This window comes from Sarcophilus harrisii, chromosome 6 (assembly GCF_902635505.1).
Source record: "Sarcophilus harrisii chromosome 6, mSarHar1.11, whole genome shotgun sequence".
NCBI classification, from domain to species: domain Eukaryota; kingdom Metazoa; phylum Chordata; class Mammalia; order Dasyuromorphia; family Dasyuridae; genus Sarcophilus; species Sarcophilus harrisii.
In genome coordinates this window covers 170775336-170792757 of record NC_045431.1, presented here as the reverse complement: position 1 = coordinate 170792757, position 17422 = coordinate 170775336, and the positions used below count along the sequence as shown (strand labels likewise).

Genomic DNA, 17422 nt, shown 5'->3' with positions numbered 1-17422 from the left:
AGGGTGAGAATATATATAGTATATGTAAAAAGAAATAGATAGATATAGATATTGTGCTTATATAGCTCATATATAGTATGTATACAGTGTGAACATATATGTAGCATATATATAATGGGAATTATATAGACATTATGCTTATATAGTTCATACTATATACAGTGTAAGAATATCTATATATACATATGTGTGTTACATATCTGTAGATGGAAACAGCTGAGTGGTACAGAGGATAGAGCACTGGACTTGGAGTCAAGAGGTCCTGAGTTCAAATCTAATCTCAGATGCTTACTAGCTGTGTGACCCAGGATAAATCACTTAACCCTGTTCGACTCAGTTTCCTCATCTGTGAGAATGAATAAAAGAAAATAGCAAATCACTCCAGTATCCCCACCAAGAAAATCCCAAATGGGGTCATAAAGAGTCAGACAAAAATGAACACCAAAAGTATATTTGTGTGGGTGTATAGTATGTAGATATGTATCTAGTGGATATATGTTGTGGGAATATATATATACAAATGTGTGTATGTACCTACTATATGTACATAGCATGTATGAATGTGCATATATATTGACTGTACATTTGTGAGTATATGGCTATAGAACCCAGGTATCAGGTTCCATGAACAAAGAGGCTGCCAAAGAAATCAGCAGGCTGCTGCAACACTGTTGCTCCCATGGGCCTACAATAGGAAAGGCTCCTGAGGGATGCAGAGACAATATTATCACATGAGGTGGCTACAGAAACTACTGTGAAGTTAGAAAAAAACAATGTAATGAAATGATACTCTTTGAGTCTAAAGGTGAATGAGAAAAACCTTCCTAAGGGGGCTCTACTTCCCTTTGTCTTGAGCAACTGGGAGAGCAGATAGATCCATCACACTGATGATCTTCCCAGGTGTGGTCAGTTCAAGTCTATTTCTAATACTGTTCTCTCTCCTCAGGCAAGAAACTGAAAAGCACAAGTTTTCTAATGAACCCTAAGGGTCCTTTCAAATCTAACAGCCTCATTTTGCAGATGAGGAAACTGAGGCCAAAGGAACAGTGACTTGAAGACAATACTATTACCATCCTTTTTGAAGAACAGGAAAGCTCCTAGAGGACAGGAATTATTTCATTTTATCTTTGTTCTGCCAGCATCTACCCACAACTTAATCTATCCTAAGTATTAATAAAGGTTTTTGGCAATAATTGTATTGAGATACTCAGAGTTATTTCCCATGAAACTGGACAATCTGTCCTTTTTTAAAGTTATGCAGGATCAGTTGCCAGGTTGGGAATAAAGAACCAAAAATTAAAGGCAATTGATTGAAAATTATTTGAACTATCCAATGAAAAATAAGATGTGAAAGGTTTTACATAGTGGGGAATTATTCTTCATGAGCAGTCAGCCAATTATCATGCATGTTATCACCCCCAGCAGATATCTCCAGAAAAAGTAGCTTATCTCCCTCAAGGAGGACTGCCAAGGTAATTTCACAGAGATCCTTCAGTGGAAAAGGCAAAGAAAAATCCAGTTTCCACTCAGTATTAGAAGAACTGATTCACCTTTTGTGTGCATCTGAAGTGGGAATACATAAACAAGAATAATGAAAGCATTATGAATACTCTGTGGGACACTTTCATGTGGATCTTTTATCTGGCCATACAACATCAAAGAATTATCATGAAACTGATGTACACTGAACCTTTTTTTTTCTCAGTTAACCAAAAATGAATTGTTTTAAAATTACAACATATCAAAATAAACTTTCATGAGATGGGATATGGTTGGAACCCTTACAAATCCCATTTTACAAATTTTAAAAAATCCTCCCTCCTGCACTTGAACTTTTTTTTTTAAATGGGGAATGTGCTATACTGAGAAAAGCATTAGCTACAGAATCAGAAGTGGCAACTGGACTTAAGATTTCAATGATATAAAGAACTCCCAGATAAAAAGGCTCCCCTTACAATATAGGTCAGCCTTTTTCAATAATTTATAGTCTTAAAAAGGTACTTAACATTGAAAGGTTATGTGATTCACCAAGACATTGTGTGTCTAAGGGAGGACCTCAATTTCTTTGGCTTCAAGGACAGCTTTCTATTCACTACTCTCTATCATAATGCTACCAAATCAAAGGAAATGAGTTCAAATCTTAGTTTAGTCATTTAGTATGTATGTAATTTGGAGCAAGTGACTACTCCTGAATAGCCCCCAATTTCCTCATCAGTAAAATGAGAAGGCTGGATTTAGGAAGGAAGATAACATGTATACACATGTATAAAAATGTAACACTAACAGGGTGAGATTTTTAAATAGTAATTCAACAATATTCTAAGACAATTCTAAAATTCTGTTGTCAATCTTGGTTATCACCCTCAGGGTGATAAAGAAAAAGTCAGAACTCGTCTCACCAGTTTCCACTAAGTGAAGCAATCCAAAAAAAATCTATAAAATACACAACTTAGAAGTAAATGGGAATTGTTTCCTCCCCTCCAGTGAGGATGCAACAGAAACCCTTCCTCCAGTGGAAAAAGTCAGTCTCCGCCCACTATATTGAAATAGAAGAAACTTGTCTAAAAATTAAAGGAAGCTGAGAGGAAAATATCAGCTCACATGACCACAATGAGCTGTACTGACTCTAGTTCCAAAGTGAGTTGTTTGTGGAATGGCTCATTTTTACACACAGAAAAGGAAAAGGAAGGGAGTGTTGGGGGAGCAGGGGAACCACCCAAATCACTGCCTAAGGGCCCTAACTGTACTTCCACTCAACCAAAGTAAGGAAGGAAATTAAAAAAAGAAAAGAAAAAAGGAGAGTAGTGAGAGGTCACCAAGCCAAAAGAATCCAAAAAAGAGATTGTACTAAACTAGTTTAAAGTTTCATTCACCCTCTTTTTAAACAATTCACATCTTATAGAAGAAAGAAAGCTCTACATGGATAGTCAGAAGACATGTGTTTAAATTCCAGCTCCATGGGAGCCCAGGTAGGGCAGTTAATGTCTCCAGTTTCTTTCTCTTTAAAATGAGGGAGTGAGATGAAATTATTATTAAGACCTCTTCTTGCTTTAAATCTAAGATTATTAAAGAGATGGGCAGAGCCTGGGATTTAATAAATACAGGGAACTCCCTGGATGAGGAAACTCCCTCTGTCAATGAAAATTGGCACCTTCTCTGCAATTTAAGTCTCAGTGAAAGCTGCCCAGGGACTGAGAAGTGGGGACCTGTATAGGATCACACAAGCCAGGTGGTCTTTCTGGCTCCAAGACCAATTCTCTAACCACAAAGCCATACTGTCTGCTCTTAAAACGATAATAAATTTAGCTACCTAAACTAAATACTATAACAATATAGTAATAACTAAAACAATCATAAACATTTACTCTAATTCAATAAAATTAAATAGAAGATTGGGAAAGTAAAACTCTAATTCAATAACATTAAATAGAAGATTGGGAAAGTAAAGGGCATTACCATGATGGTTTCTGAGATGTAAAGAAAAGATGAACAGGACCTACAATAGAAGAGAATAATGAGACAGATTAGTAGTATCTTTCTTAAAGACCCAATCACCCAACTTTCCCACTCCCAAGGAGAGGTGACCCTGAAGAGTTCAAAAGTACCGGGATTAATACACATCAAAAGAAATAAGATAGAGCTGCCTTCATCCCTACATCTCCCCCATAGGACAGGTCGGGTTGGGGAGTGGCATCTGTAACTAAAGACTCAAACCAGGCACAGGGATGGGACTGGAGGGAAGACAAAGTAGTGCCCCACCCCTGCTCCCCGCCCAAAGGATGCAAGCATGGGGAGAAATCTGGGGATCACCTAGTCATAGGATTCAGAAGGGAAGCTGCATAAAGGTCACCTAGACCGCCTGCGCCCCTCGATTTTACAAGGAAGAAATCGGGGTCCAGAGAAGTGAACTGATTTGTTCAGTTACTCTGGTGTGGCAAAGGTAAAATTTGAATCCCGATCCATAGTTCTTCCCACTGGGTCATCACAATGCTTTTTTTTTTTTTCGGTAAACACGAAACTCCAAGTTCAGGAGGAGAAGGGATTCGCTCAAAGTTAGCAGGTGGCAAAGTTGAGATTTGAACCCTAAGACTCGTGGGCGCCCAGTTAGTGTTCTCTGCGTCTCTCAATCCCCGGGGAGAACCTGGCCCGACTGGGGGCTCACTCTCTCTCCGAAAAGACTTACCTTTAGTGTCTCGTTCTCAGACGTGTCCGGAGGCTGACGGAGCTGCGCTGGCTAACGCTGGGGTGAGTTGGGCTAAGTTGGGCTGAGTTGGGCTGCGCTGGGCTACTCTGGACCTGGACGGGCGGCGGGCCGGGATGCAGCAGCAGCAGCAGCCGGAGGAAGGACACGAGAGGAGAGACGTGGCGCAGCAAAGGCGGATCCAGACTTCACTCCGTAGCCTCAACCCCGAGGCCAGCCCCACCCAGGCCTTCGGCCCCGCCCCCATCTCTGCTCCGGCCCCCCGCCCGGCCCGGTCCCACCCCCGCGGGCCGGCCCGCCCCGGCCCGCCCAGGCGCCTGCGCTTGCTCTGGGGCTGAATGTGTAGGGCCCTCCTTACTCCGTACTCTGTGTCACGTGTACTCCGTACACTGTTCCCTCTTCTCTGTCTAGACACTTTCCCCCAATCCCCCATCCCACCCCCACCCCCGCCGCCGAAAATCCGAATTCTGGCCACTGACCCAGCTCCAAGGTCATGGCAGGGGGACAGGGACGCCCTTGACCGCCACGGGTGTAGAGAGAAGGAAATTTCCCGGAAGCCTTTCTTTGCAAAAAAAAAAAAAAAAAAAAGTCATTGAAAAGAGCTCGCACAGGACTCTAGAGTTATATCGAGTTTGCAAACATACTCGTAGGGAACGTGGTGTACTGTGCTAGCTAGAACACTGAGCCCGAAATCAAAAATCTGTTTTTCCTAGCTAGGCAATTGCCCTTCTGGGCCTCAGTTTCCTGGTCTGTGGAATGAGAGGAACAGCTGGGTGAGATGTTGTCTTGGGTTCTTTGTAGATCCCAATCTGAGATTCTACACCTAAATTTAGACTCTAAAGCCGCTTAATACTATCTTTTAACACTTCCACCCATCCATTTATTACTCTATGGTTAAGGCCGGAGGGACCAAAATAAAAGGGGGCAGGGATGGGAATGCCTTGCTATAAACCAGCCTGTGGCTGTCCAAAAGTGGAATTTGCTTAGGAGGAGGTGGCTTTCTCCCCGGAGGCTTCTTAGCAGAAGCTGGGGGGGAATCAATCACTTTTGGAATACATGAGAAGACTATGTTCCGGACATAGTTTGGTCTAGGTGGCCTCTGAGGACTCTTGACACAATAAGGATCTGTTTCCCTCTGTGATTCTCCTACAGTGAGCTTGGTGACTATCTGCTTCAATCCTTTATTTGATATCAATCCTTGATATTTGATGAGGAAAGTCCAGGGATATGAAATTGCTCTTGCTCAACCAAAACACTATTAAGCGCTTACTCTATGCCAGGTGTTATACTATTCAAACAGGAGTTAAATGGCATTGACTTTCCCTGGATAGCCTGGAAAATCTTTTTGCCATCCATGATTGCAGGAATATTCAAAGTTCTAATCAACTGTTTAAATGGATAAGGAATTTCGATTTCATTCATGAATGACAGAATCCTAACCTTAAAGATCACTTTTTGCATTTTTTTCTGATTTTAAAACCTTTGTTTTTAGTATGGTACAATCTATGTGGTGCCAGAATTGTTTGCACAAACGACTCAAGTAAAAGTTCAAAATAAAAAAGAGCTCAAGGATCATTTAATACTTTTGGACTTTTCACAGAGATCGTTCTCCCCCATTTGTCAGCACAGTCTATTGGTCACTCCAATCATAATAATTGGTGGGGTTCCATAAGAGAAAAGTGGGGGCTGTGGAAGCAGCTGCCCAAGACATTTTATTGGGAATACTCAACTTTTACAAGAATTCCCTTAGCACCCCACAAATGGTGAGAGGAGGAGGAGGAGGAAGAGCAAGTGCTATTCCTCCCTTATTAAATCCACAGTAGGGTCTTCCTTCCCTATCACAGTAGGGTCTAGGCTAGAGGGAGGCCTAAGGCAAAGATTATATAGGACAGCTATACCAGGTCCTATCAGGTGGTAGAAGTACCTGGATACCAGTAAATTGTCCCTCCTCACTGCCCCCAGCCCTGTAACCCTACCACAGGTACTCTGACCCCCTTCACTAGTAACCCAACAATTAGAAGGGGATTCTTTCAAGTTATTGTACACTGGATAATAAACCATGTATACTGGTTACAAGGAAGTTACAATGAAATGAGCTCTATTAATATGTGCTTTCTTGAGCATTGTTGATTTGGATCCAAGGATTGGAACAGAGTGTCCTAGAGCCACAGGGGCATATAGCATATCCTCCAAGCAGTGACACTATAGGCAGTCCCTGTTTTCTTCTGCAAGCTAACAGTGTCTACAATGCAAGGCCATTGCCAAAAATGCTGGACATCTTTACCAGCACATTTAAAGAAACAGAAAATCATGAAACAATAGAGTCAGACCCACCACTGCTTGCTCCTGGGTGGGAGGGGGGGGGGAGAATAAGCTTCCCACCTGATGAAAGAAGGAGTAAAGGATGATGAGACACTTCTCAAGAGATCTAATTTGCTTCTCAATTTCATGTCAGAGATTCCTAACAAAATTGTCAAGGAGATAGGAATAAATGTCACTCAATTCCTTGGTTGCAGGTATATAGGGTGAAGCACAGGGGAGAAATCCCATCCAGATGCTCTCTTCATATAAATAATGCAGGAACTCCCATACTTCAAGTGGCTCCAAGGTTCACAGGTCTAGTTTGTCTTCTGGTCAAAATAAGCATAAAACTTGTGGCTAGAGAATAGTCCATGAGTCCCAACTCAATAGATGAAATTTTGGACTATATGATTGACCAAAGTTCTCCTAAGAAATGGAAAGCCAAGGCAAACCTGTTGATTTCTACCAGCATTTCTTCCTTATTTTAGGACTTCTCTTCTATTTAGGGTTTTCAGAACCATTTTGGAAGGCAGCCAAATAATTAGAAATAAGAGGAAACTCTTGTTTCTTGGTAGGACACTTCAGGATGTGGGCTTTGAAAAGGGGGTATTTTTCATGAGTGTAGTCATACATCCAGTTACAGAAGTGATTCCTGATGTCAAAGCCTCTATAATTGTAACTTCTGTATTCAAAGTCAGTGAATATCAGCTTGTTTTTCCCAATTCTCCCTGCCTTTCAGCAAGAGATGTTCCATTCTTGAGTCATTATGTCAAAATATCAGTGGAAATGTAGTTAATTTCATCAAAAGCCTTAGATTTTCCATTTCTAAAGGCAGATTATAATTTCAGGAGTTTGTTTGATTTTTTAAAATCTGGATTCTCTGGTAAATTTAATTGATTTAAATATTTCTTCAGGGTTTCAAAAAGCCGTTTGTATTCTTTATTGAAGGGTATCTTTATACCATGAAACGTGACCATTTTCTCAGTTATTTCTGCAAATACCTGGCAAGCTTAACTCTTTAGTGTTCAATAGGCAGCTGAGGATGAACTGCTCCAGGTTTAAAGCTTTGGGCCATAGGAACCTCTCATTAAGAATGTCAAATATCTAACATCTACTGGTCATCCTGCCATTTAGGGGAGGGGGTGGGGGGGGTAAGAGGTGAAAAATTGGAACAAGAGGTTTGGCAATTGTTAATGCTGTAAAGTTACCCATGTATATATCCTGTAAATTAAAGGCTATTAAATAAAAAAAAAAAAAAAAGAATGTCAAATATCAAGAAACTGGAAACTGAGTAGATGCTCATCAGTTGGAGAATGGCTGAATAAATTATGGTTATATGAATGTTATGGAGTATTATTGTTGTACAAGAAATGATCAAGAGGATGAATTTAGAGAGGCCTAGAGAGAGTTACATGAATTGTTTCAAAGTGAAATGAGCAGAACTAGGAGATCATTGTACACAGCAACATCAATATTATACATGATCAATTTTATTGAATGTGACTTTCTCACAATGAGATGATTGATGCCATTTCCAATGATCTTGTGATGAAGAGAGCCATCTATACCCAGAGAGAGAACTGGGGGAACTGAGGGTGGACCATAACATAACATTCTCACTCTTTTTGACGTTGTTCTCTTGCATTTTGTTTACTTACTCATTTTCTTTCTTTTGTTGATCTGATTTTTTTGTGCAACAAGAGAATTGTATATGTTTATACATATTGGATTTAACATACATTTTCACACCTATAACATATATTGGATTGCTTGCCATCTAGGGGAGGGGGTGGGGAGAAGGAGGGGGAAATCTGAAACACAAGGCTATGCAAGAGTCAATGTTGAAAAATTATCCATGCATGTGTTTTGAAAATAAAAACCTTAAAAAAAAAATGAAATGATGTAGAAAGTGTTAATAATACTGACTAAAATTAAAAGTGTGTTATGTATTTATGGAAAGCCAATTATTAAACATTTATCAGTATATTACTTTAAAAAGAGAGAGAGAATGGCCAATATAACACTTTCTAGCATCAGGGACTGATATTTTGGCACATATTTTCTTCTTGTTCTTATCGGGCTCCTTGGTTACAGGCCCCTATCTGTAGAAAGGTGCCATCCAAGCTCAGAAGCACTTTCAGGGACTCGTGCAAGACAGACTGGACACTGTCAAGTACTGAGCACAGGAAAAGTATCTTCCTGAGAGGGCCTCAGACTACGCAATTGTGGATCTGCCTCGGACAGCGCCCTCCAGGCTCCGAACAAGAATTCCTAGCACCGGAGATAGGCCTAGCGATGGGTACGGACCTCGGTGTCCTCCTCCGGCTCGGGGATGGCATGAGTAACTGCGATTAACATCAGTCTCCCCTTCCCTCGCCTCTATCGAGGTCCGCTGCCTCCGGATCGTGCTGCTGCGTGAGGCCCCCTGGGGCGAGTGGGCGCCTCCTCCACCTCCCATCTTCTTCCACTGCCACTCAGCAACTGCCTTAACAGAACTTGATCTTCATGCAGCCGAGGGGACCTGCCTAGATAAGCCTGGACTGGGTCGGGGGCGCGGATTCGGGACACTGCACAATGGATTGTGGCGCAGTCTGGCTGCCCTGCTTGGATGGGACGGCTCCTCAGCCGCAGCCTTGGCTCCAGCTGGGCGGCCGACTGGGTGACGGCGGAGCGGGGAGGGGAAATAAGAAGGGATGGAAGAGAGGGGGAAAGGAGGGGGATACTGGGGGCAGAATCGTCAGCTGAGGCTAGAGCCGGGTCCGAGACTGAAAGCTCGACTGAGAGAACGTGACTTGCATAAGATCATACAGGGAGTAACACAACTAGGATTCCAACTCTCAAAGTTCTCTCTAGTTGGTGGAATATATGGGATGGTTTTGAACCACTAATTTTCCCAGTGTCCCTTCGCCCACACGCAGAACACAGATCAACAAATCAGCATCCTACTTCCTATACCATGTTGGTGCTGAGTTTATAAATAAAGTGAATGGGAGACCTTAAGCCAGAAGAGTGAATGGGTCAGATCTAATTCTGCAATCTCAGAATTTAAAGGAAACAGGATTTAAAGGAACAAAGGAACAGATATCTAGCTTTTGAAAATCTCGTAATAATAAAACATAAAATATTCCAGAGAGAAAAAAATTGAAGTTTAATAGAGCATTTCACCAAATGTTACTACAGAAATAATGTTTTTCAAAGACGCTTTCTTCCTAGAAAACCAAGGTCTAAACGAGGACATGAGCAAAATCAGGAAAGGCTTCATTTGCTTAACAAAGTAACAAGCCCTTTTAAATTTCAGAATTCCTCTTTCAATATGGTTCTCTGAGACTGAATTAAAGACATTTTTACTTCTAGTTTAGTTATCATAAGCAATTTTCTATTACATGAACTGATCAGATCTTTGAAAGGTATTTAACTCCTAAGACAATTCCAAAGGATACCTGATGGAACATGCTATCCATATCCAGAGAAAGAACTGATGGATTCTGCAAATTAAAGCATACTATTTCCATTTTTTTTCTCATTTTTCCCTTTTTTGGATTGTTTTTTTCTTTCACATGACTAATATGGAAATGTGATTCATATTTTAAGCAATATTAATTGCTTGCCATTTTAGCAAAGGGGGAGTAGAGGGAGAAAAATTAGGAACTCAACATCTTATAAAAATGAATGCTAAAAATTATCTTTAGGTATAATTAGGAAATATAAAATACTTATTAAAAATTTAAAAAGAGAGAGCGAGAAAAGAATATAACTAACACTTTTAGACCAGGACACTGCACATTTACATCATTATAATGCTTCTGTATATTATTTTCCTGGTTCTACTTATTTTACTTTCTATAGTTTTATAGAAATCTTTTCCCATGCTCTCAGCATTCTTCATATTTATCTTTTCTTACAACATAGCATTCATGTACCACAATTTGTTTAGCTATTCCCCAAATGATGGACATTTAGTTTTTTTTTTTTTTCTAGCTCTTTACTACCACAAAAAAAGTACTACCCCAACACAAAAAGCTGGGGCCTTTCTTTCTATCTTTGACCTCCTTGGGACTTTGTCCAGTAGTGAAAACTCTGGGTCAAAGACATGGATCTTAGTCGCTTTCTGGGCATTATTCCAAATTTCATTACAGAATGGAAATGAGATTTTTTTTAAAAAATAGGAACAGAGGAAAAATTCCAATATTGTGATGTCATTTGAAAGGAAAATCAGATTTTATATGCAAACCTTTGGCTCATTGAAGATTTGTCAAATCAAGAAGCATTTATTAACCATATATTATTCCAGCAACAATGCTAAGCACACAAAAATGAGACCATACCATAAAATATTTTAAACCCGTGATCTAAAAGACATGAAAAAGGGAAGAGAAATCTCTAAGAAGAAAATCTTACTTCTTATTCTTAGTATGTTGTTGGGCTTTTTTTTTCCCAGAAAAAAAAAATCCTAGAATTAAAATTTAGCAAAATAAAAATTACTATATGCTCCAACTGCTAGCCTATTAGTAAGTTAGGAGTTTGCTCTGTTGCAAAGGAAGCCATTTCCATGTTCTTTTCTTAGTGAGTGGAATTCTAAAAAGAAGTTTAATGCTTGCCAGTCGTGCCAGAGCCAAGGATGCCTTTTGGAATTAGCCCAGTTCCTTCAGAGTTCAGATGATTTTACAATAGCTGACTTGCAAAGAATAACATGGTGCCAGCAAAGAATCAAAATTTTACTTCAGAGTTATCACACTAAGGACTATATTCTTCCTTTTGCCCCAGTTTTATTTCAATGTAAATTAGTTAATTTATGGCATAAAGTACAAAAATATTACCTAAACATCAAGGACCACATTCTGTAAAAGCTACTGTAGTTTGCTATTTGTTTTGAAGTACTCTTGGATCTCAAAGATGAAAGGTCCTTATCAGTATCATCCATTGATATCAACTTTCAGAACTAAAAGGAATTTCAGAGGCCAACTAGTCTTAGTGATATTTGAATATCTATCTTCTCTACAAGTAGTCATTCTACCTGTACTTGAAAACTTCTACTGAGGGGGAAATTTAGGACCTTTTGATGCAGCCTATTTTACTTTGTTTTTCTTGACATAAGATCTAAAGCTGTTGTTTTTTTTTCTGCAGCTGCTGCCTATTCCTCTTATTTTTACCTCTTGAGGCAAAGCAAAATAAGTAGATTTTCTGTTGCATAAAACAGCCCTTTAGATCCTTAGAGGTAACTAACACATCAGTCTATCAAGATGTTATTATTATGTGCCAGATATTTGAGTTCCTTCTAAGTCTTCTCCAAATGTAATGTTCTTACTTCCATCAGCCAATGCTTTTGTTGTGACATAAACCTGAGGTCATTCACCAGCCTCTTTACCCTCTTCCTGATGTTTATCTAGTTTGTCAATATGCTTGGTAAACTATGGCCCCAGAACTGACTGGGGAAGTCATCTGACCAGAGAAAAGTAGATTGTGGTTTTTATTTCCCTTATTTTAAACACTTTGCTTCTCTTAATACAGTTATATATAATAAACATATTATATGCTAAATATAATGAAAATGGTCTCTTTCTTCTCTCTCTCCTCTTTTTTCCCCTCTTCTTTTCCCTCTTTTTCCCTCTCCCTCTCCCTCCTTCTCTTTTCCCTCTTTTTCTCTCCCTCTTTCTGTCTCCCTTTGTGACTCTGTGGGTTTCTCTCTGTCTCTCTGTGTATCTTTCTGTCTCTGTCTCTTTCTATCTATCTTTTCTCCTCTCTCTCTCTCTCTCTCTCTCTCTCTCTCTCTCTCTCTCTCTCTCCCTTTTTCTCATCTGCTAGGATAAATAATTGGTTCACATTGATGTTACAATCCACAAAATTTCAGGGTTATTTTTTGAGTTATTGTGTACTTTTTCAGAGTCTTTGAATCTAAAAATATAGGGGATAGGATCACAATATCATGGGATGGTTGATTTAGAACTGAAAGCAACTTTAGAGACCATCAAATACAATTCCCAAAATTTTAAGTTGGGAAACTAAGGCACAGAGAGATTAGGGGATTTGCCTAGGTGTTTCTAGTCTTTCTGATTATCTACACTGAGAATAAATACTTGTTTATTGTGGGACACATTTGTCCACAGATTCATCTAAAAGCTGAGAAAACATTTGGAATATATCTTAAAATCCTCTTGTGTTCAAGGAAACCTTGGGGCAGTAGGGGAAGGAGAATCAGTTTTATGATCCAGTCCTATAGTTCTAGTAGTATAAAGAACTCTCCTGGAAAGAATTGATGAAGTCTGAATGCAATTTGAAGATATTTATTCTTTACTTTATTTTTCTTGGTTTTCTTTATATCTGTTTTTTCTTTTACAACATGACTTACACGAAAATGTGTTTTGCACAGCCACACATGTTACTTATGTCAAATTATTTGCCTTTCCAATGGGGGAGGAGAAGAAGGAGAGGGAGAGTTTAGATTTTTTAAATTATATTTTTGTTTTATTTTATTATTTATTTGGTTATTTATTATTTGTTGATTTCTCATGGAGTTTGTTTTAATATTTCTTTTTGATTGTTTTCTTTTTTGGTTATACATGCATATTAATTTTAATACACATTTTTTCTTTTTTTTAATAATAGCTTTTTATTTTTAAAATATATGCAAAGAGAGATCATTACATACTTCAACAAGGAAACTGTATGAGGATGTATTCTGATGGAAGTGGATTTCTTCGACAAAGAGAAGATCTAACTCAGTTTCAATTGATGAAGGATGGACAGAAGCAGCTACACCCAAAGAAAGAACACTGGGAAATGAATGTAAACTATTGGCATTTTTGTTTTTCTTCCCAGGTTATTTTTACTTTCTGAATCCAATTCTTCCTGTGCAACAAGAGAACTGTTCGGTTCTGCACACATATATTGTATCTAGGATATACTGTGCCATATTTAACATATATAGGACTGCTTGCCATCTGGGGGAGAGGATGGAGGGAGGGAGGAGAAAAATCGGAACAGAAGTGAGTGCAAGGGATAATGTTGTAAAAAAATTACCCAGGCATAGGTTTTGTCAATAAAAAGTTATAATTAATATATATATATATATATTCAAAGATAGTTTTCAAAATTCACCCTTGCAAAATCTTGTGTTTCTAATTTTTTCCCTCTCCCTTTCCCCCATCCCTTCCCCCAGACAGCAAGTAATCCAATATATGTCAAACATGTGCCATTCTTCTATACCTATTTCCACATTTATCATTCTGCACATGGAAAATCAGATAAAAAAAGAAAAAAATGAGAAAAAGAAAGAAATAGAGGGAGGGAGGGAGGGAGGGAGGAAGGAAGAAAAAGGCAACTATAGAGAGAAAGAAAGAAAGAGAGAGAGAGAAAGAAAGAAAGAAAGAGAGGAAGAGAGGGAGGGAGGGAGGAAGGAAGGAAGGAAGGAAGGAAGGAAGGAAGGAAGGAAGGAAGGAAGGAAGGAAGGAAGGAAGGAAAGAAAGAAGGAAAGCAAACATCAACAAAAAAAGGTGAAAATTCTATCTTGTGATCCACCTTCAATCCCCATAGTCATCTTTCTGGAAGCAGACAGCTCTCTCTATCACAATTCTATTGGAATTAGCCTGAATCAGCATTGTTGAAAAGAACCACCTCCATCAGAGTTGATCATCACATAATCTTGTTGTTTCTGTGTACAGTGTTCTCTTGGTACTACTCACTTCACTTAGCATCAATTCATGTAAGTCTTTCCTGACTTTTCTGAAATCATCCTATTTATTGTTTCTTATAGAACAATGATATTCCATAACATTCATATACCACAGCTTATTTGGCCATTCCCCAACTGATGGGCATTCATTCAGGAGAACTCAATATTTGAAAAAAAAATTAAATTGTTTTTATTTGTAATTGGGAAAAATATTTTTTTAAAAATAATGAACTCTCCTAGTGGAGAAATTCCCTGTGCTGATATAGATTGACAGCTCTTCTTTAACATATAGTCTTAGAGAAATGTCTTGTCCTGGAGATTATAGGATCACAAAGAAATAGACATATACTGGAAGTGGTGACCCTGGGCAAGCCACCTAATCTCTTAATGTTCTAGCCAGGTCTCTAAGACTCCAAGCTGCAAAGAAAGTGCCACTTTGAATTGATAGAATAAGTTCCCAGAATTCTTTTTTATCACTGACATCTCAGGTCCAATTCCCTACTCCTTCAAATGATAGCTTTAGAATTAGAAAGGATCTTAGAGGTCTTCTCACCCACTCCCCTCATTTTACAGATGTTTCAAAGACAAACTTGAACCTTCCTCTTCCTGACTCTAAGTCCATCCCTGCAGCCACTATACACACTGCCACTCTGTTTTGCATTATTATTGTTGTTGTTTGTCCTTCAATGACCAACAACGCCACAAGTTATATCTTGACTTGCACATAACTGGATTTAAGTAAGACAGAGTTGCACAAAGTCATCAGCCTCACTCTCTCTCCTGAGTCATTGATGTCCTCCCACTGGACAATGGCTTGGGATTCAGAGGATGGTTTTGGCATCTTCATGTGTGACAAAGCTCCAAGCTCCAGAGTAACTATTCTAGCTGCCTTCTTGGCCATTGAAACAAATTGTTCTCCTCTCATTGTTTTTCTGGAAGAAGTCTTCACATGCTTAGGATAGACATCCCTCTACCTCATTGATGGGCAGATCACTTACTTTCCATGTGATTTAAATTATCCCATCTACCAATACATTTTGTTGGGATCTAGCTACCATGCATGGTACAATTTCTTGGAATCAGAGATGAGAATTGGGTGAATCAGATGGATGATATCTTTGGTGCTTTGGTGCTGCTTTGGACAGTTCTAAAAACACTGCTTTGCTTGATAAATGTGGATTGAACATAATAGTAATGTTGAATGATTTTTCCTTTTGCAAATTATCATCTAAGGAGTTCAGCTATTTTCATTCCCCCCCTTTTATATAAATTTCTAATGATTCATTCAACAATATTTATTAAACACTGGTTACATCCAGTCTCTGTGCTAAGACTGTGCTGAAGTGCCACAGTGTCTGATCTCAAGAAGTTTACTACATCAGACTAAACCATCTCTACCAATCCACATATGAAGCTAAGTACCACAAGTACAGGGACTGAACTTGTGGTTTTCATTAGTGAGGAAGGTCCCTCTACCAGTGAAAATTGGCCCCTCTTCTACAAGTTAGTCTTCATTGCCTAAGCTTCTCTGAGAATAGAAGTGACTTGCACAGGCCCATTCAGTGAGTATGTGTCAAACACTGGACTTAAGTTCAAGTCTTCTGATGTTCAAAGTCAATTTTCTATCTACTACAACCTGGAAACTAAAACATTCAATTAAAAAAATTGCCTCCTTGAGAAAATTTGCTTTTATCCAAAAGTCATCTACCTGCTCATCTCCCCCCTCCCTTCCCTGTTCTCCCATTTAAAGTAAAGATAGAAGAGGAAGCCAATAGACAGTTATCAAGCTCTCTTCCCATCGAAACCTGGCCCAATTTAATCACCTCCCATGGAGATGAATCAATAAGGCTGGCCTTAGGCGGTGCCCTCTGGGAGCCAAATTCCACTGGGGCTGATTGTGCTCAAGGCCCTTCTCATGACTCATAGCCCAGAAATCCCAAGGGGAGAAAATTTTTTTTTACTATAAAGAAGGTACGAGGGAAGAAACACATGAACCCAGATATGTATGTGTGTGAGCTTGCAGTCATCTCCCAGCTATGTGAGAGTGAAGGGATTGCATTGCTTCAGGGATGATAATGCATCTTATGTCTATATATAATGAAGAATTGGGAAGATCAAGTGAAGTTCTCACTTGGGATGAAAAATGGAAGAAAATGAGCCACTAATGAGAGCTTTGTCTAGTTTGGGGACCTAGGGGACAGAAGCCTGGATCACACCTTCACATGGAAAAGATGGACAGGGAGCAGCACTGAGTCAGAAGGGGATTTTTGCACCTAGGAAGCACAAAACACAGTCAGTCAATAAACATTTATTAATCACCTACTATGTAGCAGGTACACTAAATCACTAAACTAAAACACTAAATTACACTAAATGCTGACCAAGGTGGATAAAGTGTTTGACTTGGAGTCAGGAGAAAGTAGGTTCATGTGATCTTGTGATCACTGGCAAATTATTTGACCTCTCTGACTTTCAATTTCTCTAAGTGTAAAAAATGAGGGGGCTGGACTAATCAGTCCAATTATTACTAACTAGAGGATAAGCTCTGTTGTGTTTATGTGGCCCAAGAGATTAAAAAAACTTCTATCAAGCTCTAATCCTTGGCCTCTTAAGGTAAGTCCCAGTTGTTTCTCTCTAGTTATGTTTCAAATACAGGTTATTTAGGTTACTAACATTTCAGAGGGCAGTTAACCCAATCTCTAACTCAAAGGTTTTTGACCTGGAATTATTGAATTTGTTGTTTTCTTTTTTGTTTTTTTAAATATTTTGGTAACTGAATCTTAATTTTTTTTTAAAACTCATAAACATTACAATATCACTACAGTTCCCATCAGAATTTTTCTTCTGAATAAATAGGTAATCATAATGATACATAAGTAACATGAACTTAAATTCATATATGCAACATAATCTATGTTTTTACAAATTAATAGCATAAATATAGATTCATCAAACATATATGTGTATATATGCATATATTATATATAATATATATGTACATATATATCATTAATATATAATACAGAAAATAAATAAAAGTAAAAATTTCAATAAGCCTGTAAAAGGAAAATAGTTACTCACTTATCAGGTTAAAAACCTGATCTAAATCTAAAATAATAAAATATAAAATCTAAATAATTGTATCCTGCTAAATAGGGGTGGGGGAAGAGAAAAAGAGAGAGACAGAGACAGAGAGACAGAGAGAAACAGAAAGAGAGAACTGTTATCCTTCATTTATATTCATTTTGTAA

General features: G+C 38.7%; 1 protein-coding gene and 1 pseudogene across 1 annotated transcript in view; both read right to left on the bottom strand.

Moving 5' to 3' along the window:
* The window catches only part of ANXA5 (annexin A5), a 52515-nt gene extending 48104 nt beyond the window's left edge, over positions 1-4411 (bottom strand). Inside the window, exons 1-2 of the mRNA XM_012553040.3 lie at positions 4184-4411; positions 3457-3496 (exon numbers count right to left, since the gene is read on the bottom strand). Coding sequence (XP_012408494.1) covers positions 3457-3459 — 3 coding nt within the window. The 5' untranslated portion in view covers positions 3460-3496; positions 4184-4411. The remainder of the gene's footprint in view (positions 1-3456; positions 3497-4183) is intronic.
* Positions 4412-6762: 2351 nt separating this feature from the next.
* On the bottom strand, positions 6763-8860 carry LOC100917891 (annotated as a pseudogene).
* Between the last annotated feature and the right edge of the window lie 8562 nt (positions 8861-17422).